Below are 21,104 nucleotides of genomic sequence, written 5' to 3'. Positions count from 1 at the left end.
GGCCCTGCCCCTGGGCGGGACGAATCCGCGTCTGGCACCGCCTCTGGGCGGGGATTCCACCCAGGGCCCCGCCCCTGGGCGGGACGAATCCGCGTCTGGCCCCGCCTCTGGGCGGGGACTCTGGTATTTGGTCCCGCCCCCGAAGGGAACCCTGGCGTCCGGCCGGCGGCGGAAGGGGCGGAGCCTCGCGCCATGCCGTCCGCCCGCGCCGGGGGGCGGCTGCTCTTCGCGGGAGCCCCGCGCCGACACCGGGTGCGCTCGGGGCCGCCCACCCCCCCTCGGGACCCCGCCGTCCTCCCCCTCTCCCCGTCCCCCCCTCTCCCCCCCGCAACCTCGCGCTCCGACGGGCACCCGGGCGTCCTGACCCCGCGGTGACCACGTGACACCGGGGGACGCGGGCGTCCTGACCCCACGTTGACCCCACGTTGACCCCTGACCCCCGTCCCCAGGTCTCCGGGCAGGACCCCCACCTCTCCGAGCGCCTCCGGCTCTTCCAGCAGCTGCGAGCGGCGCAGGAGCAGCGGGACGGGGCCGGGGATGAGACCGGGGATGGGGCCGGGGGCGGCCGCCCCCCCCCGGGGACCCCCATCCGCATCGCCCTGCCCGGGGGGGGCCTCCTGCCCGGCCGGGCCCTGCAGACCACCCCCTTCCAGGTGGCCACGCAGCTGGGGTACGTGCAGGCCCCTCCTTCCCCTCCCCAGCCGGGGACAGCCAGGGTCCCCAAGGTCCCCACAGTGTCCCTGCAGTGTCCCCAGGGTCCCCACGGGGTCCCCACCCTGTCCCTATGGTCCCCAAGGTCCCCACAGTGTCCCTGCAGGATCCTTATGGGGTCCCCACGGTGTCCCTGCGGTGTCCCCACAAGGTCCTTGGGGTCCCCACACTGTCCCTATGGTCCCCACGGGGTCCCCAGGGTCCTCACAGAGTCCCCACAGTGTCCCCGTGCTGTCACCATTGTCCCCACGGCATCCCCAGGGTCCTCACAGGATCCCCACTGTCCCCACAAGGTCCCCAAGGGTCCCTACAGTGTCCCCAGGGTCCCCACAGTGTCTCTGCAGTGTCCCCATGGTGTCCCTAGGGTCCCTGCAGTGTCCCCACGAGGTCCCCAGGGTCCCCACGATGTCCCCACGAGGTCCCCAGGGTCCCCACGGTGTCCCCAGAGTCCCCACGATGTCCCCACGAGGTCCCCAGCATCCCCACGGTGTCCCTGCAGGGTCCCCACGAGGTCCCCAGGGTCCCCACAGTGTCCCCCCGCTGTCCCCGCAGGGGGGGCCTGGCGGAGGCGGCGCTGGTGGCCCGGGTGAACGGGACCCTCCAGGACCTCGACCGGCCCCTGGAGAGCGACGCCGACCTGGAGCTCCTCGACTTCTCCACGCCCGAGGGACGGGCGGTGAGTCCCACGGGACACGGGGGCCGGACCCGCGCCCCGCTCCCCTCACAGCCTGTGTCCCCCCCCGTGTCCCCTCCCTCCATGTCCCCCCCTCCCAGGCTTTCTGGCAATCGGGCGCCTGCGTCCTGGGCGCGGTGGCGGAGCAGTTTTACGGGGCCACGCTCTGCAGCGCCCAGGCCACCGAGGACGGCTTCTTCTGCGACGTCCACATGGGGGACAGGTAAGGAGGGCGGGGGGACGCAGGACACACGGGTCCCCCGTGGGGCGCGGTGTCCCCAGCCCGTCCCCGCGCCCGCAGGACGGTGCAGCGCGGCGAGCTGCCGGCGCTGGAGGACGCTTGCGCGGCTTTCGCCCGCGCCAGGCACCGCTTCGAGCGCCTGGAGGCCACCCGCCAGCAGCTGGCCGAGCTCTTCAAGGTGAGACCCCCCAGCGTGTCCCCTCCCCAGCGTGTCACCTCCCTGGCATGTCCCCTCCCCGTCCCGGACGTCAGGACCCTCCTGGTTGGGGTTATGGACCAGGGTGATGCTAACGGGGGCCGACGTCACCCCCCTCGGTGTCAGCCCCCTCAGTGTCACCTGTGCCACTGTCACCCACCTCGGTCTTTCCCCCTCTCAGCACAGTGTCACCCCATCTCGGTGTCCCCCTCCTTGGTGTCACCCATGCCACTGTCACCCGTCTTGGCCCTCTCCCCCCCCAGCACAGTGTCGCCCCCTCTCAGTGATCCCTTCCTTGGTGTCACCTGTGCCACTGTCACCCACCTCAGTCCTCTCTCTGCCAGCGCAGCGTCCCCCACGTCGGTGTGTCCCCTCCTTGGTGTCACCCATGCCGCTGTCACCTACCTTGGTCCTTCCCCCCCCAGCACAGTGTGTGTGTGTCCCCCCTCAGTGTCACCCATGCCGCTGTCACCCACCTCGGTCCCGTCCCCCCCCAGCACAGTGTGTGTGTCCCCAGCACAGTGTCCCCCCCTCGGTGTCCCCCCCCTCAGTGTCACCCATGCCACTGTCACCCACCTCGGTCCCATCCCCCCCCAGCACAGTGTGTCCCCGTCCCCCCCCCCCCAGTGTTGTTGTCCCCCCCCAGTGCCCCCACCCCCCAGTGTCCCCTATGCCACTGTCACCCACCTGGGTCCTGTGTCCCCCCCCAGCACAGTGTCCCCCCCCCACTGCCCCCCCCTCAGTGTCCCCCATGCCACTGTCACCCACCTGGGTCCTGTGTCCCCCCCCAGCACAGTGTCCCCCCCCCACTGCCCCCCCCTCAGTGTCCCCCATGCCACTGTCACCCACCTCGGTCCCGTCCCCCCCAGCACAGTGTCCCCCCCCCCCACTGCCCCCCTCTCAGTGTCCCCCATGCCACTGTCACCCACCTGGGTCCTGTGTCCCCCCCCAGCACAGTGTGTCCCCCCCCCCCCGCCCCCCCCTCAGTATCCCCCATGCCACTGTCACCCACCTGGGTCCTGTGTCCCCCCCCAGCACAGTGTCCCCCCCCCCCCCCGCCCCCCCCTCAGTATCCCCCATGCCACTGTCACCCACCTGGGTCCTGTGTCCCCCCCCAGCACAGTGTCCCCCCCCCACTGCCCCCCCCTCAGTGTCCCCCATGCCACTGTCACCCACCTGGGTCCTGTGTCCCCCCCCAGCACAGTGTCCCCCCCACACTGCCCCCCCTCAGTGTCCCCCATGCCACTGTCACCCACCTCGGTCCCGTCCCCCCCAGCACAACAGCTTCCAGCTGCAGCAGATCGAGGAGGAGGTGACGTCCCCTACGGCCACCGTCTATAGGTGAGCGCGGGGGGGGACCGAGGGGCCGCATCTGGGCAGAGACGGGGCCGTGGGGTCCCCACCTCCGTCCCCCCCGCTGTCCCCGCAGGTGCGGCCCCCTGCTCCAGCTCTGCCGCGGCCCCCTCCTCCGGCACACGGGGCTGGTCGCAGCCCTCCGCGTCCTGACGGTGGGTTTAGACGGGGGGGAGAGGAGGAGATTGGGGGGGGGGGACACCCCCCGGGACCCCCCCCGCCATCCGGACCCCACTGATTTCCCCCCCCCCCGCCCCGGGCAGAGCTCGGCCGCGTTTTGGCGAGGGGCCGGGGGCCGCCGGTCGCTGCAGCGCCTCGCCGCCGTCGCCTTCCCCAGCGCCCGGGATTTGGCCGATTGGCAGCGGGCGCAGGACGAGGCCGCCCTGCGGGACCATCGCCGCATCGGGCGGGTGAGGCCCACGGGGGGCGGGGGGGACGGGACCGAGGGGGGTGACAGTGGCATGGGGGACACCGGGGGGGCACCCTGAGGGGGGGGACCGAGGTGGGTGACAGTGGCATAGGTGGGACTGAGGGAGGGGACACTGAGGGGGGGGACCGAGGTGGGTGACAGTGGCATGGGGGACACCGAGGGAGGGGACCCTGAGGGGGAGGACTGAGGTGGGTGACAGTGGCATGGGGGACACCGGGGCGGGACCCTGAGGGGGGGGACCGAGGTGGGTGACAGTGGCATGGGGGACACCGGGGGGGGACCCTGAGGGGGGGGACCGAGGTGGGTGACAGTGGCATGGGGGACACCGGGGCGGGACCCTGAGGGGGGGGACCGAGGTGGGTGACAGTGGCATGGGGGACATCGGGGGGGGACCCTGAGGGGGGGGACCGAGGTGGGTGACAGTGGCATGGGGGACACCGGGGGGGGACCCTGAGGGGGGGGACCGAGGTGGGTGACAGTGGCATGGGGGACACCGGGGCGGGACCCTGAGGGGGGGGACCGAGGTGGGTGACAGTGGCATGGGGGACATCGGGGGGGGACCCTGAGGGGGGGGACCGAGGTGGGTGACAGTGGCATGGGGGACACCGGGGGGGACCCTGAGGGGTGGGACCGAGGTGGGTGACAGTGGCATGGAGGTCACTGAGGGGGGGGACCGAGGTGGGTGACAGTGGCATGGGAGACCCTGAGGGGGGGGACCGAGGTGGGTGACAGTGACATGGGGGACACCGAGGGAGGGGACACCAAGGTGGGGGGGACACTGTGCTGGGGGGGGGGGAGGGAATAAGGTGGGTGACAGTGGCATGGGGGACACTGGGGGAGGGGACACTGGGGGGGGGACACTGTGCTGGGGTGGGACAGGACCAAGGTGAGTGACAGTGGCATGGGTGACAGCAAGGGAGGGGACACCGAGGGGGGGGGGGGACGACACTGTGCTGGGGGCGGATGGGACTGAGGTGGGTGACAGTGGCATAGGTGGGACTGAGGGAGGGGACACTGAGGGGGGGGACCGAGGGGGGGGAGACACTGCTGGGGGGGGACACGCAGCTGCCGGTGACCCCCCAGTAACGCCCCCCCCCAACACCGCAGGAGCAGGAGCTTTTCTTCTTCCACAAGCTCAGCCCCGGCAGCTGCTTCTTCCTGCCCCGCGGCGCCCACGTCTACAACACCCTCGTCGACTTCATCAGGGTGCGTCACCCCCCGGGGGGGCGAAACGGGGCTCTTCTTGCTTTTTCCCGCTGACGTCCCCCCCCCCGCAGAGCGAATACCGGACGAGGGGCTTCTGCGAGGTGGTGACCCCCAACGTCTTCAGCCCGCGGCTCTGGGAGCTCTCGGGGCACTGGCAGCACTACAGCACCCACATGTTCTCCTTCGCCGCCGGCGCCGAGACCCTCTCCCTCAAACCCATGAACTGCCCGGCCCACTGGTGAGCGTGGGGGGACACGGGGGGGAGGAGACCGCGGCGGGACGGGGACCGATTGAGGCCTCTGCCCGTCCGTCTGTCCGTCCGCAGCCTGATGTTCGCCCACCGGCCGCGGTCGTGGCGGGAGCTGCCGTTACGCTTGGCCGATTTCGGGGTGCTGCACCGCAACGAACCCCCCGGCACCTTAACGGGGCTGACGCGGGTGCGGCGCTTCCAGCAGGACGACGCTCACATCTTCTGCACGTTGGAGCAGGTGAGCGGCCCCCCCCCCCGCCCCGTGTCCCCCCCCCCGTGTCCCCCCTCGCACCGCGTCACCGCTGGCGCCTCCTCCCCAGCTGGAGGGCGAGATCGACGCCTGCCTGGACTTCGTGCGGGCGGTCTACGCCGTGCTGGGCTTCTCCTTCCGCCTGGCCCTGGCCACCCGCCCCCCCGGCTTCCTGGGGGACCCCGAGACCTGGGACCGCGCCGAGCAGGTGGGACCCCCCCCCCACCATCGCGTCCCGCGTCCCAGCTTTGTCCCCGTGTCCCCCGCGCCGCGTCCCAGCCTGGCCGCAGCGTCCCCTGCAACGTGCCCTGGGCATCGTGGCCCGGCGTTGCTGCCGGGTCCCCTCCCCGCTGCGTCCCCGAGCCCTGGGCGTCGCATCCTGGCTGTGCCCCGCGGCCCCCGCGCCGCGTCCTGTCCATCGTGTCCCGGCTTTGCCCCCACCTCCTGCGTGTCACCTCCCAGCTCTCAGTGGTGTCCCCTGCCTTGTCCCCTGTCGCGTCCCCTGCGGTGCCCCGAGTGCCACCTCCCACCTGTGCCATTGTGTCCCCTGCGTCCGTGTCCCCTGCGTCCAAGTCCCCACATCGTGTCCCCTGCGTTGTGCCTGTACATTGTCCCCTACATCCATGTCCCCTGCGTCTATGTCCCCACATTGTGTCCCCTGCTTTGTCCCCTGCATCCATGTCCCCTGCATCCAAGTCCCCACATCATGTCCCCTGCGTTGTGCCTGTACGTTGTCCCCTGCGTCATGTCCCCCCTGCGTCGTGTCCCCCGTGTTGTGTCCCTGCGTCCCATCCCCTGCGTCCCATCCCCTGCGTCGTGTCCCCTGCATCCTGCCTCTATTTCGTGTCCCCTGCGTCGTGTCCCTGCGTCGTGTCCCCTGTGTCCCATCCCCTGCGTGGTGTCCCCTGCGTCCCATCCCCTGCGTCCCATCCCCTGCGTCGTGTCCCCTGCATCCTGCCTCTATTTCCTGTCCCCTGTGTCCCGTCCCCTGTGTCCCGTCCCCTGCGTCGTGTCCCTGCGTCGTGTCCCCTGCATCCTGCCTCTATTTCGTGTCCCCTGTGTCCCGTCCCCTGTGTCCCGTCCCCTGTGTCCCGTCCCCTGTGTCCCATCCCCTGCGTCGTGTGTGTCGTGTCCCTGCGTCGTGTCCCCTGTGTCCCATCCCCTGTGTCCCATCCCCTGCATCCTGCCTCTATTTCGTGTCCCCTGTGTCGTGTCCCCTGTGTCGTGTCCCTGTGTCATGTCCCTGCATCGTGTCCCCTGTGTCCCGTCCCCTGCGTCGTGTCCCCGCGTCGTGTCCCCTGTGTCTCATCCCCTGCGTCGTGTCCCCTGCATCCTGCCTCTATTTCGTGTCCCCTGTGTCCCGTCCCCTGTGTCCCGTCCCCTGTGTCCCATCCCCTGCGTCCCGTCCCCTGACCCCCCCCCATTCTGCTCCCGCAGCAGCTGGAGCGGAGCCTCCGCACCTTCGGGCAGCCCTGGGAGCTGAGTCCGGCTGATGGCGCCTTTTACGGCCCCAAGGTGAGAAATTTTGGGGGGGGGGGTGTCCCCGAAGGGTCCCGGTTTGCCCCCGGAGGGGGCAAACCGGGACCCTTCGGGAACCTCCCCCCCCGCCATTATTCCCAATAGATCGATATCCGGATCCGGGATGCGCTGGGGCGGCAGCATCAATGCGGCACCATCCAGCTGGATTTCCAGATGCCGGAGAGATTCGAGCTGGAGTATGCCAGGTATTGGGGGGGGGGGGGATTGGGGGGGTCAGGAGTGGGGCTGGGGGTGCGGATTAGGGCTTGGGGCTGGGGGGGGTCAGGATTGGGGCTGGGGGGGTCAGGAGTGGGGCTCGGGGGGGTCAGGATTGGGATTGGGGGGGGGTCAGGATTGGGGCTGGGGGTGAGGATTAGGGCTTGGGGCTGGGGGGGGTCAGGATTGGGGCTGGGGGGGGTCAGGATTGGGGTTGGGGGTGCGGATTAGGGCTTGGGGCTGGGGGGGGTCAGGATTGGGGCTGGGGGTGAGGATTAGGGTTTGGGGGTGGGGGGGGTCAGGATTGGGGCTGGGGGGGTCAGGATTGGGGTTGGGGGTGAGGATTAGGGCTTGGGGGCTGGGGGGATCAGGATTGGGGCTGGGGGGGTCAGGATTGGGGCTTGGGGGCTGGGGGGGTCAGGATTGGGGCTGGGGGGGTCAGGATTGGGGCTGGGGGTGAGGATTAGGGCTTGGGGGCTGGGGGGGTCAGGATTGGGGCTGGGGGGGTCAGGATTGGGGCTGGGGGTGAGGATTAGGGCTTGGGGGTGTGGGGGGGGGTCAGGATTGGGGCTGGGGGGGTCAGGATTGGGGCTGGGGGTGAGGATTAGGGCTTGGGGGTGGGGGGGGATCAGGATTGGGGCTGGGGGGGGTCAGGAGTGGGACTGGGGGGGGTCAGGATTGGGGCTGGGGGTGTGGATTAGGGCTTGGGGGTGGGGGGGTCAGGATTGGGCTGGGGTGGAGGGGGGGACAGAAACAGGGTGGGGGGTGGTCAGAGTCGGGTTGGGATGGACAGAATTGGTGCTGGGAGAGGTCAGGATTGGGCTGGCAGGGTGGGGGGGGTCCCCCTGCACCCCCCCCCCGACCCCTGGTGTGTGTCCCCCCCCCCCGCAGTGCGACAGGGGGGACGGCGCGGCCGGTGCTGATCCACCGGGCGGTGCTGGGCTCCGTCGAGCGCATGGTGGCCGTGCTGGCCGAGAGCTGCGGGGGCCGATGGTGAGGGGGGGGGGGGTCCCCAAAGGGGTCCCGGTTTGCCCCCAGGGGGGGCAAACCGGGACCCTTTGGGGACCCCCCCCCCCCCAGAAAAAATCTCTCACCTTGGGGCTGTAAAAGGGGCACCTGGGACACCCCCATCTCAGGGCACCCCCCCAGTCTTGGGGACACTCCTGCCCTGGGGTGTCCCCCCAAGACACCCCCCAATCCTTGGGACACTCCCTTTTTTGGGGCACCCCCGATCCCTGGCGACACCCCTCCCCCAACCCCTGGGGACGGCAGCGCCATCCCTGGGGACACCCCCCTAATCCCAGGAGCACCCCCAAATCCCTGGGGATACCCCCCCAGTCCCAGGGGCACTCCCATCCCTGGGGACACCCCCTAAATCCCTGGGGACACCCCCCAATCCCAGGGGCACCCCTATCCTTGGGACACCCCCCAAATCCCTGAGGACACCCCCCCAGTCCCAGGGGCACCCCCATCCTTGGGACACCCCCCAAATCCCTGGGGACACCCCCCCAGTCCCAGGGGCACCCCCATCCTTGGGACACCCCCCAAATCCCTGGGGACACCCCCCAGTCCCAGGGGCACCCCCATCCTTGGGACACCCCCCAAATCCCTGAGGACACCCCCACAATCCTTGGGGACACCCCCCCAGTCTCAGGAGCACCCCCATCCTTAGGGCGCCCCCCCAATCCCTGGGGACACCCCCCCAATCCCTGAGGACACCCCCCCAGTCCCAGGGGCACCCCCATCCTTGGGACACCCCCCAAATCCCTGGGGACACCCCCCCAGTCCCAGAGGCACCCCCATCCTTGGGACACCCCACAAATCCCTGGGGACACCCCCCCAGTCCCAGAAGCACCCCCATCCTTGGGACACCCCCCAAATCCCTGAGGACACCCCCCACAATCCTTGGGGACACCCCCCCAGTCTCAGGAGCACCCCCATCCTTAGGGTGCCCCCCCAATCCCTGGGGACACCCTCCAGTCCCAGGGGCACCCCCATCCTTGGGACACCCCCCAAATCCCTGAGGACACCCCCACAATCCTTGGGGACACCCCCCCAGTCCCAGGGGCACCCCCATCCTTAGGGCGCCCCCCCAATCCCTGGGGACACCCCCCAGTCCCAGGGGCACCCCCATCCTTGGGACACCTCCATCCTGGGGACCCAATCCCCAGGTCGCTCAATCCCTGGGTCCCCCCCCGATGTCCCCCCCCTGATGTCCCCCCCCGATGTCCCCCCCCTGATGTCCCCCCCGATGTCCCCCCCCCAACGTCACCCCCGTGTCCCCCCCAGGCCGCTCTGGCTGTCCCCGCTGCAGGTGATGGTCATCCCGCAGGCGCCCGAGGTCGAGGACTACGCCCGGGAGGTGAGTGGGTCCCCCCCCGGGTCCCCCCCCATCCCCCCCCATCCCCCCGCGCCCCCCCCGCCCCCCCCGGCCCCGCTGACGCCGTGGGGCAGGTGCAGGCCGTGCTGCGGGGGGGGCGGCGTGGTGGCCGACCTGGACGGGGACGCGGGGGCCACCCTGGCCAGGAAGATCCGCCGGGCCCAGCTCGCCCACTACAACTTCCAGCTGGGTAAGGGGGGGGGGGGCGGCCCACAGACCCCCGGGACCCCCCCACCCCGGGACCGCCTGCGCTGAGTCAGCAGCACCCGACCCCCCCCCCCCCCCCCCCCCCCGAACCTGGGAGCTGCTGGGGGGGAGCACTGGGACCCCTTTGGACCCCTTGGGACCCCCCTGGGACCACTCCGACATCCCCTGGGACCCTCTTGGGACCCCTCCTGGGACCCCCCCCTCCAGGATCCTGCGAGGCCCCTCCCTGGGACCCCCCTGGGACCCCCCCAACACCCCTGGGACCCTCTTGGGACCCCTCCTGAGACCCCCTGGGACCCCCCCAACACCCCTGGGACCCTCTTGGGACCCCTCCTGAGAGCCCCCTGGGACCCCCCCAACACCCCTGGGACCCTCTTGGGACCCCTCCTGAGACCCCCCCCCCTCCAGGATCCTCTGGGACCCCCCCAACACCCCTGGGACCCTCTTGGGACCCCTCCTGAGACCCCCCTGGGACCCCCCCAACACCCCTGGGACCCTCTTGGGACCCCTCCTAGGACCCCCCCAACACCCCTGGGACCCTCTTGGGACCCCTCCTGAGACCCCTCCCGGGATCCTGTGAGACCCCCCCCCCCCTTGGGACCCCCAACATCCCCTTGACACCCTACTTGGGACCCCCCTGGAACTCCCCCTTGGGGGCCCCCCCTTGGGACCCGTTGGGACCCCTGCCCCTGGGTGACAGATACTGGCCATGGCTGGGGGGGGGGGGCCAGTGGGTGCCCACGTGGGGGCACGTGTGGGTGCACCCACGGGTGGGGGCACGTGGGGGTAGGTGTGCCCAACACGGGGGGGGGGTGGTGCATGTGCAGGGTAGGGGGGACGTGGCGGGGGGTGCTGTGGGGGGACACAGGGCCCCCCACCCACCCACCCACGCCCCCCCGCAGTGGTGGGCCGGCGGGAGCGGGCGCGCGGCACCGTCAGCGTGCGCACGCGGGACAACCGGCAGCTGGGGGAGCGCGACCTGCGCCGGGTGCTGCAGCGGCTGCGGGAGCTGCGGGACGCCCGCGTCCCCGACGCCGAGGAGCGCTTCTGACCCCCCCCGGCTGGTCCCGTCCCCCCCACCCCCCATCCCACCCCCCCACCCCATTAAAGTGCTGGGAAACTGCCGGGCTGCGGCAGGAGCTGAGACCGGGGCAGCTCGGTGCATCTCCCGGACCCCTCGAGCACCCCCAGGTGTCCCCGGGGGGGGGGGCACAGGATGCCTGGGTGCCCCCCACCACTTGGGTCCCGTCCCCCCCCACCCTGGACGCCTGGGTCCCCATTTCCCCCCCCCCCTTCCCGGATGCCTGGGTCCTGCCTGGGATTTCCCCACGCGTGGGCTGGGGGGGGGGGGGGGGGGGGGGGGTTGCGCAAACCCACGTCACGTCGCCGTTGGGCAATCGCGGGGGGGCCTGGGCTGCTTCCCCCCCCCCCCCGGGCACCTGCCCAAAAGCTTGGGCTCAGCCCCGGGGCAGGATGCGGCCGTGGGGGGTGAAGGGAGGTGACCGAGGCTGTGACACCCTCCTGCCACCGCTGCCCCATCCCCCAGCGTGGGGTGGGGGACACGAGCTGAGCCCCCCACCACCACCCCAGGGGGGGTCCTCCATGGGTGCCCCCCCCCGTGCCCCCTCTGGCCAGCGCCGGGCGTGAGTCACCGGGCGGGGCAGGCCCCAAAACGGGGTAAAAACCGCAAAAATGCAGCTGCTTCCCCCCGCCGTGACGCAGGGGTCCCCGGGCGGGGGGCCGGGGCCACGGGGGGGGGTCTGGGGCCACGCGGGGGTCACACAGGGCCACCAGGGTGGGGACAGGACCACCGCGGTGTCCCCCACCCGACGGGGGCGGTTGGGGTCAGGGTCGTGACCGTGGCCCTGTTTGGGGGTGCAGGATGTGCCCAGCACCCGCAGCCCCCCCCCCCGGCCCCCCCCGGCCCCGCCGCGACGTCAGGCCGTGACTCAGCCCCGCAGGATGCGGCCCCGCGCCCGCCCCGGCCCTTCATAAAGCGGCGGAGCCGGCGGTGGCCCCACAGCGCCCGACGCCATGGCCGCGCTCGGCCGCCTCCTCCTCCTCCTCAGCGCCGCCGGTGAGTCCCGCGCCCCGACGGCGGCTCCCCCCGCACGGCTGGGGCCCCCCGGGCACCCGGGGCCCCTTCCCGAATGCCTGGGGCCCCTTCGAGGACACCTGGGTCCCTCCCCGGACACCTGGGTCCCCACCCGTATGCCTGGGGTCCCCTCCCTGGATGTCTGGGTCCCTTCCCCGGACACCTGGGTCCCCTTCCCAAACACTTGGGTCCCTCTCCAGGCACCTGGGTCCCTCCCCGGACACCTGGGTCCCCACCCGCACTCCTGGGGACACCTCCCTGGATGTCTGGGTCCCTTACCCAGACGCCTGGGTCCCCTTCCCAAACACTTGGGTCCCTCCCCAGACACCTGGGTCCCCTTCCCAAACACTTGGGTCCCTCTCCAGGCACCTGGGTCCCTCCCCAGACACCTGGGTCCCCTTCCCAAACACTTGGGTCCCTCTCCAGGCACCTGGGTCCCTCCCCAGACACCTGGGTCCCCTTCCCAAACACTTGGGTCCCTCTCCAGGCACCTGGGTCCCCTGCCCAGACACCTGGGTCCCTCCCCGGACACCTGGGTCCCATTCCCGAATGCCTGGGTCCCCTTTCCTGGACACCTGGGTCCCCACCCGTGTGCCTGGGTCCCTTCCTGAACGCTTGGGTCCCTCTCCAGGCACCTGGGTCCCTGCCCACACATTTGGGCCACCTCCCTGGACACCTGGGTCCCCACCTGCATGCCTGGGGTCCCCTCCCTGGATGTTTGGGTCCCTTCCCCAGACACCTGGGTCCCATTCCCGAATGCCTGGGTCCCTCTCCAGATACCTGAGTCCCCTTTCCTGGACACCCGGGTCCCCACCCGAATGCTTGGGTCCCTCTCCAGGCACCTGGGTCCCCTGCCCACACATCTGCATCCTTTCCCCGGACACTTGGGTCCCCTTCCCAAACACCTGGGTCCCCCCCCCCACCCCTGCATGCCTGGGTCCCCCTTCCTGGACACCTGGGTCCCTGCCCACACATTTGGGCCACCTCCCCGGACACCTGGGTCCCCACCCGCATGCCTGGGGTCCCCTCCCCGGATGCCTGGGTCCCTGCCCACACACCTGGGTCCCCACCCACCTGCCTGGGTCCCCTTCCCGGATGCCTGGGTCCTTCTCCAGTCACCTGGGTCCCCTGCCCGGACACCTGGGTCCCCTTCCCAAACACCTGGGTGCCCTCCCCACTGTGGGTCTCCAAACCCGTGGGATCGGGGGGTCCCCACTTGCCCCCTCCCGGGTGGCGGGATGGGTGGAGGTGCTGCTGCTGACCCCCTGTCCGTGTCCCCCCACCCCCGGTGACAGTGGTGGCACCAGAGGGACCCCAGCGTGTGGCACAGGAGAGCCTGCTCCCGCGGCACGCCCACATCCAGCAGCGTGAGAGCAGGGACGGGGCGACGCGGTGGGGGGACACCCCGGGGGGGACGAGGGGGACACCCAGGGATGGGGATGGGGGGACATGGGAACAGCCAGGGTTGGGGATGGGGGGACACCCAGGGGTGGGGACATGGATGGGGGGACAACCAGGGATGGGGACATGGATGAAGGGGACATGGGGACAGCTAAGGTTGGGGACAGAGGGACATGGATGGGGGGGGCAGGGGGGACATGGATGGGGGGGACAGCCAGGGTTGGGGACAGGGGGGCATGGGGACATGGATGGGGGGCAACATGGGGGACACGGGGACAGCCAGGGTTGGGGATGGGGGGGACAGACACAGGGACAGGGAACAAATGGGGATGGGGGGGCACACAGGGACAAGTGTCACCTGGGGACAGGGCAGTGGGGACACCCCCCGCCGCATCCCCACACCCCCCCCCTTTTCAGTGCTGCAGGAGGAGCAGGACCCCGCGCTGCCCCCCGACATCCTGGCAGCGGCGGCGGGCGCCACGCCCCGCCCGGGCCCCCCCCCCGTCTGGGGCAGCACCCTGGACGGCTTCCCCCCCGCCTGGCCCGTGGCCCCCGCCATCACCCACCACTGCCGCCAGCCCCCCCGCGCCCCCCCGACCCCCCCGCTGCCCCCCACCGCCTTCGCCCACCTGCGTCGACAGGCGGCCGCGCTCGACGCCCTCCGGCCCCGCCTCAGCGCCTGCTGCCGCCACCACGCCCCGCTGCCCTGCGCCCGCCGCGCCGTGAGTCCTGGGCTGGGGGGACGTGGGGACACCGCGGGGGGCGGGGGGGGACACACACACCGGGGGGGGTCTGACCCCGCCTTCCCGCAGTGGACGGACGTGCTGAACGGATTCTGCACCGATGAATTCGGGGTGAAGACGCGGCAGTTCCACTGCTGCCGGCGGCACGGCGCGGCACGCCGCCGCTGCTTCGCCCAGGGCCCCGACGCCATCGCCATCGCCACCGCCGAGGCCGCCGCCACCGTCGTCACCGCCTGGGAAGCCGTCGGCGAGCCGCCCTTCCCCCCCGGCGAGCCCACCGCCGCCAACATGGGCAACATCTGCGGGTTGCGGGGGCTGCGCCCCGGCCCCCCCGGCCCCGCCGGCCCCTCCGGCCCCCGCGTCCGCCTGCGCCTGCGCCTGGAGCGCGACTACGGCCGCTGCTGCCGCAACGGGAGCCTCGCCTGCGCCCGCGACGCCGTGAGTGCCGGGGGGACACGGGGGGGCGAGGAGGGACCCAGGTGTCCGGGGAGGGGACCCGTGTGTTTGGGAGGGACCCAGGTGACAAGGAGGGACCCAGACATCTGGGGAGGGGACCCGTGTGTTTGGGAGGGACCCAGGTGACAAGGAGGGACCCAGACATCCGGGGAGGGGACCCGTGTGTTCGGGAGGGACCCAGGTGACAAGGAGGGACCCAGGTGTCCAGGGAGGGGACCCGTGTGTTTGGGAGGGACCCAGGTGACAAGGAGGGACCCAGACATCCGGGGAGGGACCCAGGTGACAAGGAGGGACCCAGGTCTCCGGGGAGGGGACCCGTGTGTTTGGGAGGGACCCAGGTGACAAGGAGGGACCCAGACATCTGAGGAGGGACCCAGGTGACAAGGAGGGACCCAGGTCTCCGGGGAGGGACCCAGGTGACAAGGAGGGACCCAGGTGTCCGGGGAGGGGACCCGTGTGTTTGGGAGGGACCCAGGTGACAAGGAGGGACCCAGACATCCAGGGAGGGACCCAGGTGACAAGGAGGGACCCAGGTGTCCGGGGAGGGGACCCGTGTGTTCGGGAGGGACCCAGGTGACAAGGAGGGACCCAGGTGTCCGGGGAGGGGACCCGTGTGTTTGGGAGGGACCCAGGTGACAAGGAGGGACCCAGGTGTCCAGGGAGGGGACCCGTGTGTTTGGGAGGGACCCAGGTGACAAGGAGGGACCCAGACATCTGGGGAGGGACCCAGGTGACAAGGAGGGACCCAGGTCTCCGGGGAGGGGACCCGTGTGTTTGGGAGGGACCCAGGTGACAAGGAGGGACCCAGACATCTGAGGAGGGACCCAGGTGACAAGGAGGGACCCAGGTCTCCGGGGAGGGACCCAGGTGACAAGGAGGGACCCAGGTGTCCGGGGAGGGGACCCGTGTGTTTGGGAGGGACCCAGGTGACAAGGAGGGACCCAGACATCCGGGGAGGGACCCAGGTGACAAGGAGGGACCCAGACATCCAGGGAGGGACCCAGGTGACAAGGAGGGACCCAGACATCCGGGGAGGGACCCAGGTGACAAGGAGGGACCCAGACATCCAGGGAGGGACCCAGGTGACAAGGAGGGACCCAGGTGTCTGGGGAGGGACCCAGGCATTTAGAAAACCAGGGAGGGACCCAGGAATCCGGGAGGGACCCAGGTGTCCTGGGAATGACCCCGGTGCCCGGGGAGTGACCCAGACGTCTGGGAGGACCCAGGTGTCCTGGGGGGGGACCCAGGCGTCTGGGGGGGGGTCCCAGGCGTCCGCTCACCCTGACCGATCCCCCCCCGCAGTGGCAGAAGGGGCTGCAGCGGTTTTGCCGGGAGGAGGCGGCGGTGAAGACGGCGCAGCACCGCTGCTGCCAACGCGGGGGGGGCCGCGCCCGGGGCCGCTGCTTCGCCGCCGCCGCCCCCCACCCCGCTTACGACCGGGAGCTGCACAACGTCAGCCTGGCCCGGCCCGGCCCCGCGCTGCTCCGCTCCCTCTGCGGGCCCACCCGCCTCTTCACCAAGAGGTGGGTGCTCCCCCCACACCCCGTGCCCCCCCATCACGGAGGGGACCCAGGCTTCTGGGACCCCCCCCATCTCAGAGGGGACCCAGGCGTCTGGGCCCCTCCTGTGCCCCCCCGACCCAGAAGGTGACCCCCCCACCCGTGTCCGTGTCCCCGCAGGCGGCCGGTGCCGGAGCTGCTGGGGGCCATGACGGCCGCGTGCTGCCCGCTGCCCCCCGAGGAGCGAAGCGCCTGCGCCCAGGAGCAGGTGAGCGCACTGGGAGGGGGGTCCGGGGGGGTCCAGGGGCTCTGGGAGACCCCCCCCTCCCACAGCCACCCTGACCCCCTCCCCATGTTGTCCACAGCTGTCCCAGGGCATCGCCACCCTCTGTGCCACCCCCCGGGACGCCTGGCGCGACCCCCAGGGCTGCTGCTCGCGGGGGGAGCCCGAGCGGCGCCGCTGCTTCGACACGGGGTACCTGGCCCAGGTGACCCTGGGGGCCGCCGTGCCCCCCCCGCCCCCCGGCCACGACGAGTAACCCCCCCCCCGGGTGAGGGGGGCAATAAAGGTGCTGTGGTGTCACCCCCGAGTGCCTCAGTGTCCCCGTTGCGTCTCTGTGTGTGGGGGGGTCTCCCATGCCTCAGTTTCCCTACTGAGTGGGGTCCCTCTGTGCCTCAGTGTCCCCAGAGTAAGGGGGGTCAGGGGTCCCCCCGTGCCTCAGTGCCCCCACAGGGGAGGGCCTTCCTGTGCCTCAGTTTCCCCATAGTGGGGGGGGGGGTCAGGGGTCCCCCCATGCCTCAGTGTCCCCACAGGGGAGGGCCTTCCTGTGCCTCAGTTTCCCCATAGTGGGGGGGGGGTCAGGGGTCCCCCCATGCCTCAGTGTCCCGATAGTGTGCGAAGTCCTCCCGCCCCGCGTGCCTCAGTTTCCCCACGGGGCCCCATTCCCCACCAGGGTGTGCCGGGGCGCGGGGCCGGCCGCCGGGGTGTTTGCGGTGTCGGGGCGTGCCCGGGCCCGGGCGTGACACGGTGTGTTTGTACATCGGGGTGCGCCCCGGCCACCGCAGGGACCCAGGCGCACGGGGCGGGGGGGGGGGGGGCGAGTAGGCACACACGACCGGTGTCCCCTGGGGTGTCCCTATGCCCCCCCCAGATCCCCTACCTTCTCATGTCCCCACAGCGTCACTGTCACCTGTGTCCCCCACGCTGCCATGATCCCAGGCTGTCCCCACATCCCCCCCGGTGTCCCCACACTCCCCCAGTGTGTCCCCAAGTCCTCCCATGTCCCTACAACCCCCCCGGTGTCCCCCTGCACCCCCCTCCAGCGTGTCCCCATCTGTCCCCATGCCCCCCCCCGGGGTGTCCCCATGTCCCCCTATGTCCCTACATCTGCCATGGTGTCCCCATGTCCCTACAACACCCCCGGTGTCCCCAAGTCCCCCCATGTCCCTACATCCCCCATGGTGTCCCCATGTCCCCTGTGTCCCCTGAGATCACGAGTGGGGAAACTGAGGTGAGGGGGGGGCCTGCCCCGGTCTCACAGCTGCACCCCTCTTTTTGCACCCCCAGTTTTACCTCCCCCCCTTTGCACCCCTTCTTTCTACCCCCCCATTTTTGCAGCCTCCCCTCTTCTTGCTCCTCCTTTTACTCCCCTTTTTTTACACCCCCCCTTTTTTGCATGCCAGTTCTGCCCCCCCATTTTTAACCCTATTTTGCACCTCCCCCTTTTGCCCCTCCCCCCCATTTTGCAGTTTTTCTGCCCCCACCCCCCACCTGCGCAGCAGTGAGATGTGGGGTCACCCCGTTGTCCGTCCCCCCCACGCCTCAGTTTCCCCTCCAGCAGCTTGGGGTCCCTGAGGGATCCCTGGGGGCTGGCTGAGAGTCCCGGGGAAGGGATGCTGGGCCCTGGGGGGGTGTTTGGGGGTCCCGGGGGCGGTGGGGGAGTCCCAGCAGACCACCCACCCGTCCCTCCTCCCCACGCCACCCACTGCCCGCTGGCTGCCGTCCAGCCAGGGCTGGTGTCCGTCTGTCCTTCCTCGTGTCCTTCCCTAGAGCCACCCACCCCCAGACACCCCGTCCGTCCGTCCGTCCATCGCATCAGAGAAGGGTTTGGGTTGGGAGGGGCCTTCAAAGACCGCCTGGTCCAACCGCCCCGGCGTGATCTTCAACCAGACCGACCTGACCCTGGACGGCCCCAGGGATGGGACATCCCCCGCGTGCGGCAGAGCTGTCCCATCCCCCCGACCATTCCGGTGGCCTCTCCAACAGGTCCGGGTCTTTCCCGTGCTGAGGCCCCCCGAGCTGGACGCAGCGCCCCGGGGGGGTCTCACCAGAGCGGGGCAGAGGGGGAGGACCCCTCCCTCGCCCTGCTGGCCACGCTGCTGCCGGTGCAGCCCGGGAGGTGTTGGCTGCCAGCGTCCCCAGGTCCTTCTCCCCGTCGCTCCCCCAGAGCTGGCACTGGGAATTGTCCCCCCCCAGGGGCAGGACTCGCACTTGGCCTCGTGGACCCTCGCCAGGTTCAGTTCTCGAGCTTGTCCGGGTCCTGCTGGATGCCACCCCTTCCCTCGGGACGTCAACCAAAATACCCACCTGTACACAGTGGTACAGAATTAGAGGCGTTCCTGGGTTTGTTAAATCCCTGGTTTTTTTGTTTCATCGCCATTTCCGGGGCTCTCACAGGCTGAAGAGCAGCAGGAGCAGCGAGAGGCAAGAGGCTCCCTCACGGAGCACCTCTGCCACGAGGACAGGCCGGGAGAGCCGGGGAAGAGGAGGCTCCGGGGAGACCTCACCGCGGCCTGTCCGTACTTACAAGGTGGGACAGACTTTTTAGCGGGGCCTGCAGCAACAGGACACGGGGGAATGGTTTTAAACTGAAAGAGGGCAGATTCAGACGAGATACAAGGAAGAAATCTTTTACGCTGAGGGTGGTGAGACACCGGCACAGGGTGCCCAGAGAGGTGTCCCCATCCCTGGGGACATCCATGGTCAGGTTGGACGGGGCTCTGAGCACCCTGCTCTGGTTGAAGATGTCCCTGCCATGGCAGGGGGTTGGACTCGGTGGTCTTTGAAGGTCCCTTCCACCCCAAACCATTCTGTGATGCGCTAAAATACAACAGCGGTGTCAAAACCCCAGTTACGAGATTCCAATTCACCCCAACTTACAGCTCCTGCCCCAGCGAAATGGGTAAACGGAGCAGGGAGATGTTCCGTTCCCTCCGCTCCCGATCCGAAGGGCGTGAAACGCCCCTGCCCTCCACGCAGGCGCTCGGGGAAGCTTTTTCTTTGAAGCGATGGCGAACTGGGAGCTACCTGTGCGCAGCCGTTCAGGTCAGCGAAGGGGGAATCCCTCAACAGCTCAGGGGCTCTGGGCAGATCCTTCTCTTCGCTCTCTTTGCTGTTTTGGCATCCGCAGCCGTTACGTTCCTCAGCAAGTGAAAGAAGAGGTTTATAGTTCAGTAATTAACGTTTATGGACAGGGGAAATGCGTACTTTTGGCCTTAAAGCTTACAAAGGGAAATTAGGCGCGTCTGCTTTTCACTTTTCGGAGCTTCAGAAAACAAACTCGGGTCATTCTAGGAAAGATTGGACCTGACAGCGACCGCTTCCCTCGAGCCATCGTCGCTGCGGTTAGGAGCCGATCTGAGCCTCAGCCAGAGGAAAGGGGTGACAAGAAAGGAAACCTTCCGCTTGCGACTCCGATATTGAAGGTAACTATCTGGGAATACTCGGACATTCAGAGCAGCCTCCCTGTATTTCCCTCCTCGCAGGAGATTCCTACCCTCCTGCAGGTTCCCAGCACGAAACAGGACTCAGCCGGGGCTCTGGAGCAGAGGGAAGTAAATCCCTACACGCGGAGAACGCAGTATTACAGCGGCGAGAGATCCTACGCTGCACGTGGGGATGGTTTTGCTTCTGGCCTGAATAAAAGGAAGCATTTCGTTTGTTCAAAGGTTAATACCTGTCGACTTCCATCACTTAACTACCCGGGGGAGACACAAAACAGCTTCAGAACCACTGCCAAACCACCCTTCTCTCACAGCGAAGAATCAGAGCATTAAAAGCAAACTGATTTGTATGTATTTTATCCAAAATTTATTGACAGCAAGATGGGTGGGGCTACAAGGACAGTAGGAAAGTCACATTTGTGGTTGGCCTCCCGTGGACACCTGCTCACGCGCTGGGGTCAGGCCCGGACACTGCGGCGGCAGCCCCTGCTCCTGCGCTCTGTGCGAGTAGTCCCATCCATCCCCCGCTCCCTTCGCTTAGTGCTGCTTTCGTCTGAAAGAGCAGCCTGAGGAAGGGAAAACAACAAAAAAAAAATAAGCGGAGGTGTCAGAAACACCGCAGCCTCCTTAAATCCCTTCTGTACAGGGATTTCCTCGTCTCACCAGCCCAAATTCAGCAGGTTTTGCCTTGTTTTAAGAGAAAAGCACCACCCCAGTGCTGAAACTGCCCGTAACCGAGTGGCTTTTATAATCTTCCAGCCCAGAAGAGCCACCCCGGGTTCAAAGACCGCTCCGGGAGCCCCCCGAGGAGGCGCGGGGGGCCGTAACCCACCCCCCGGGCCTGCTACCCACCTTCTGTCAGCCTCGCCTTGCCCCCCGTGGGCTGGCACAACACGGTCGAGCAACCCACGCACAAAACGACGGTCTGAGCGTGGCTAAACACCGTAGTGATCTTGTAGCAACCTGCCGGGAAAGGGAGAGCTCTGAGTGGGGCCGGGACACCGGGACCCGCTGATCTCCTCCACCGCGGGTAGGCCCGCCCGCCGGCCCGGCCCGCCGCCCTACCCGGGCACTTGACGTCCATGAAGTAGGAGTTGGGGCTCTGCACCAGCCGCTTCTTCTTGTGCTTCCTCTTCTCCTCCTCAGGGGAAGGGTGCAGCAGGTCCTTCGCCAGCTGCGGGGACAAGCCCGGTTACCGCCCGGCCTCCATCCTCCCCCCCCTACTCACCCACCCGCCGCCATCTTGGGGCCCCCGCCGTGGAGATGGCGGCGATCGCTGCCCACCCCGCCGGGCCGACAACCGGGCCCGCCCGCGTCCGCCTCCCTTCCCCGCCACCTTCCTCCCTCCCGTGCGGCGGCGCTGGGCCCCGCCCAGGTCTGGAAGGGGGCCGGGCCCGGGGCCGGGCCCGGTGCCGCACTCACGGGCATGTTGGCGTGGAGGCAGCCGCGACCGAAAAGGGGCCACACCGGAAGCGGGAGCCGCTATATCCGCTGCGGGGTTCCCCGCACGGGCGGAAGTGAGGCGCGGCCGCGGGGCGGCGCCATGTTGGGAAGGT

The 21,104-nt window shown here is 69.6% G+C and overlaps 3 protein-coding genes across 3 annotated transcripts; 2 read left to right on the top strand and 1 right to left on the bottom strand.

Moving 5' to 3' along the window:
- Positions 1-164: 164 nt before the first annotated feature.
- Positions 165-10,777, top strand: TARS2 (threonyl-tRNA synthetase 2, mitochondrial). The gene is given in 19 exon segments (XM_075176165.1): positions 165-252; positions 450-670; positions 1,264-1,387; positions 1,486-1,607; positions 1,686-1,803; positions 3,098-3,162; positions 3,251-3,329; positions 3,438-3,584; positions 4,712-4,810; positions 4,882-5,048; positions 5,136-5,298; positions 5,381-5,518; positions 6,748-6,825; positions 6,934-7,034; positions 7,936-8,037; positions 9,334-9,406; positions 9,499-9,516; positions 9,518-9,614; positions 10,534-10,777. Coding segments are annotated over 19 exon segments (2,121 nt in total). The 5' UTR covers positions 165-192; the 3' UTR covers positions 10,683-10,777.
- A 496-nt stretch (positions 10,778-11,273) lies between these two features.
- ECM1 (extracellular matrix protein 1) lies at positions 11,274-16,412 on the top strand. The gene is made up of 7 exons (XM_075176166.1): positions 11,274-11,708; positions 13,022-13,093; positions 13,545-13,849; positions 13,940-14,308; positions 15,629-15,849; positions 16,006-16,093; positions 16,191-16,412. Exons 1-7 carry the CDS (start codon positions 11,666-11,668, stop codon positions 16,362-16,364), a joined length of 1,272 nt encoding a protein of 423 aa, XP_075032267.1. The 5' UTR covers positions 11,274-11,665; the 3' UTR covers positions 16,365-16,412.
- Positions 16,413-19,892: 3,480 nt separating this feature from the next.
- RPS27 (ribosomal protein S27) lies at positions 19,893-21,077 on the bottom strand. Its single transcript, XM_075176209.1, has 4 exons — positions 20,971-21,077; positions 20,614-20,722; positions 20,401-20,511; positions 19,893-20,114 (listed from the first exon to the last, which is right to left on the bottom strand). The coding sequence occupies exons 1-4, from the start codon at positions 20,974-20,976 to the stop codon at positions 20,086-20,088; spliced, it is 255 nt and encodes an 84-aa protein (XP_075032310.1). The 5' UTR covers positions 20,977-21,077; the 3' UTR covers positions 19,893-20,085.
- Positions 21,078-21,104: the final 27 nt, after the last annotated feature.

The sequence above is a fragment of the Calonectris borealis genome, chromosome 29 (assembly GCF_964195595.1).
Source record: "Calonectris borealis chromosome 29, bCalBor7.hap1.2, whole genome shotgun sequence".
Classification (NCBI taxonomy): domain Eukaryota; kingdom Metazoa; phylum Chordata; class Aves; order Procellariiformes; family Procellariidae; genus Calonectris; species Calonectris borealis.
Note: the sequence above shows the minus strand (reverse complement) of the source record. Positions and strands in the feature narration are given on the sequence as shown.

Bases quoted from the DNA above. Each gene is read 5' to 3' on its own strand.
- ECM1 (XM_075176166.1), top strand. From the start codon at position 11,666: ATGGCCGCGCTCGGCCGCCTCCTCCTCCTCCTCAGCGCCGCCG. The intron at 11,709-13,021 runs GTGAGTCCCGCG...CCCCGGTGACAG, and splicing joins CCTCCTCCTCAGCGCCGCCG to TGGTGGCACCAGAGGGACCC. The intron at 16,094-16,190 runs GTGAGCGCACTG...TGTTGTCCACAG, and splicing joins GCGCCTGCGCCCAGGAGCAG to CTGTCCCAGGGCATCGCCAC.
- RPS27 (XM_075176209.1), bottom strand. The intron at 20,512-20,613 runs GTAGGGCGGCGG...CTTTCCCGGCAG, and splicing joins CATGGACGTCAAGTGCCCGG to GTTGCTACAAGATCACTACG. The intron at 20,115-20,400 runs GTGGGTAGCAGG...TCCCTTCCTCAG, and splicing joins CAAGGCGAGGCTGACAGAAG to GCTGCTCTTTCAGACGAAAG.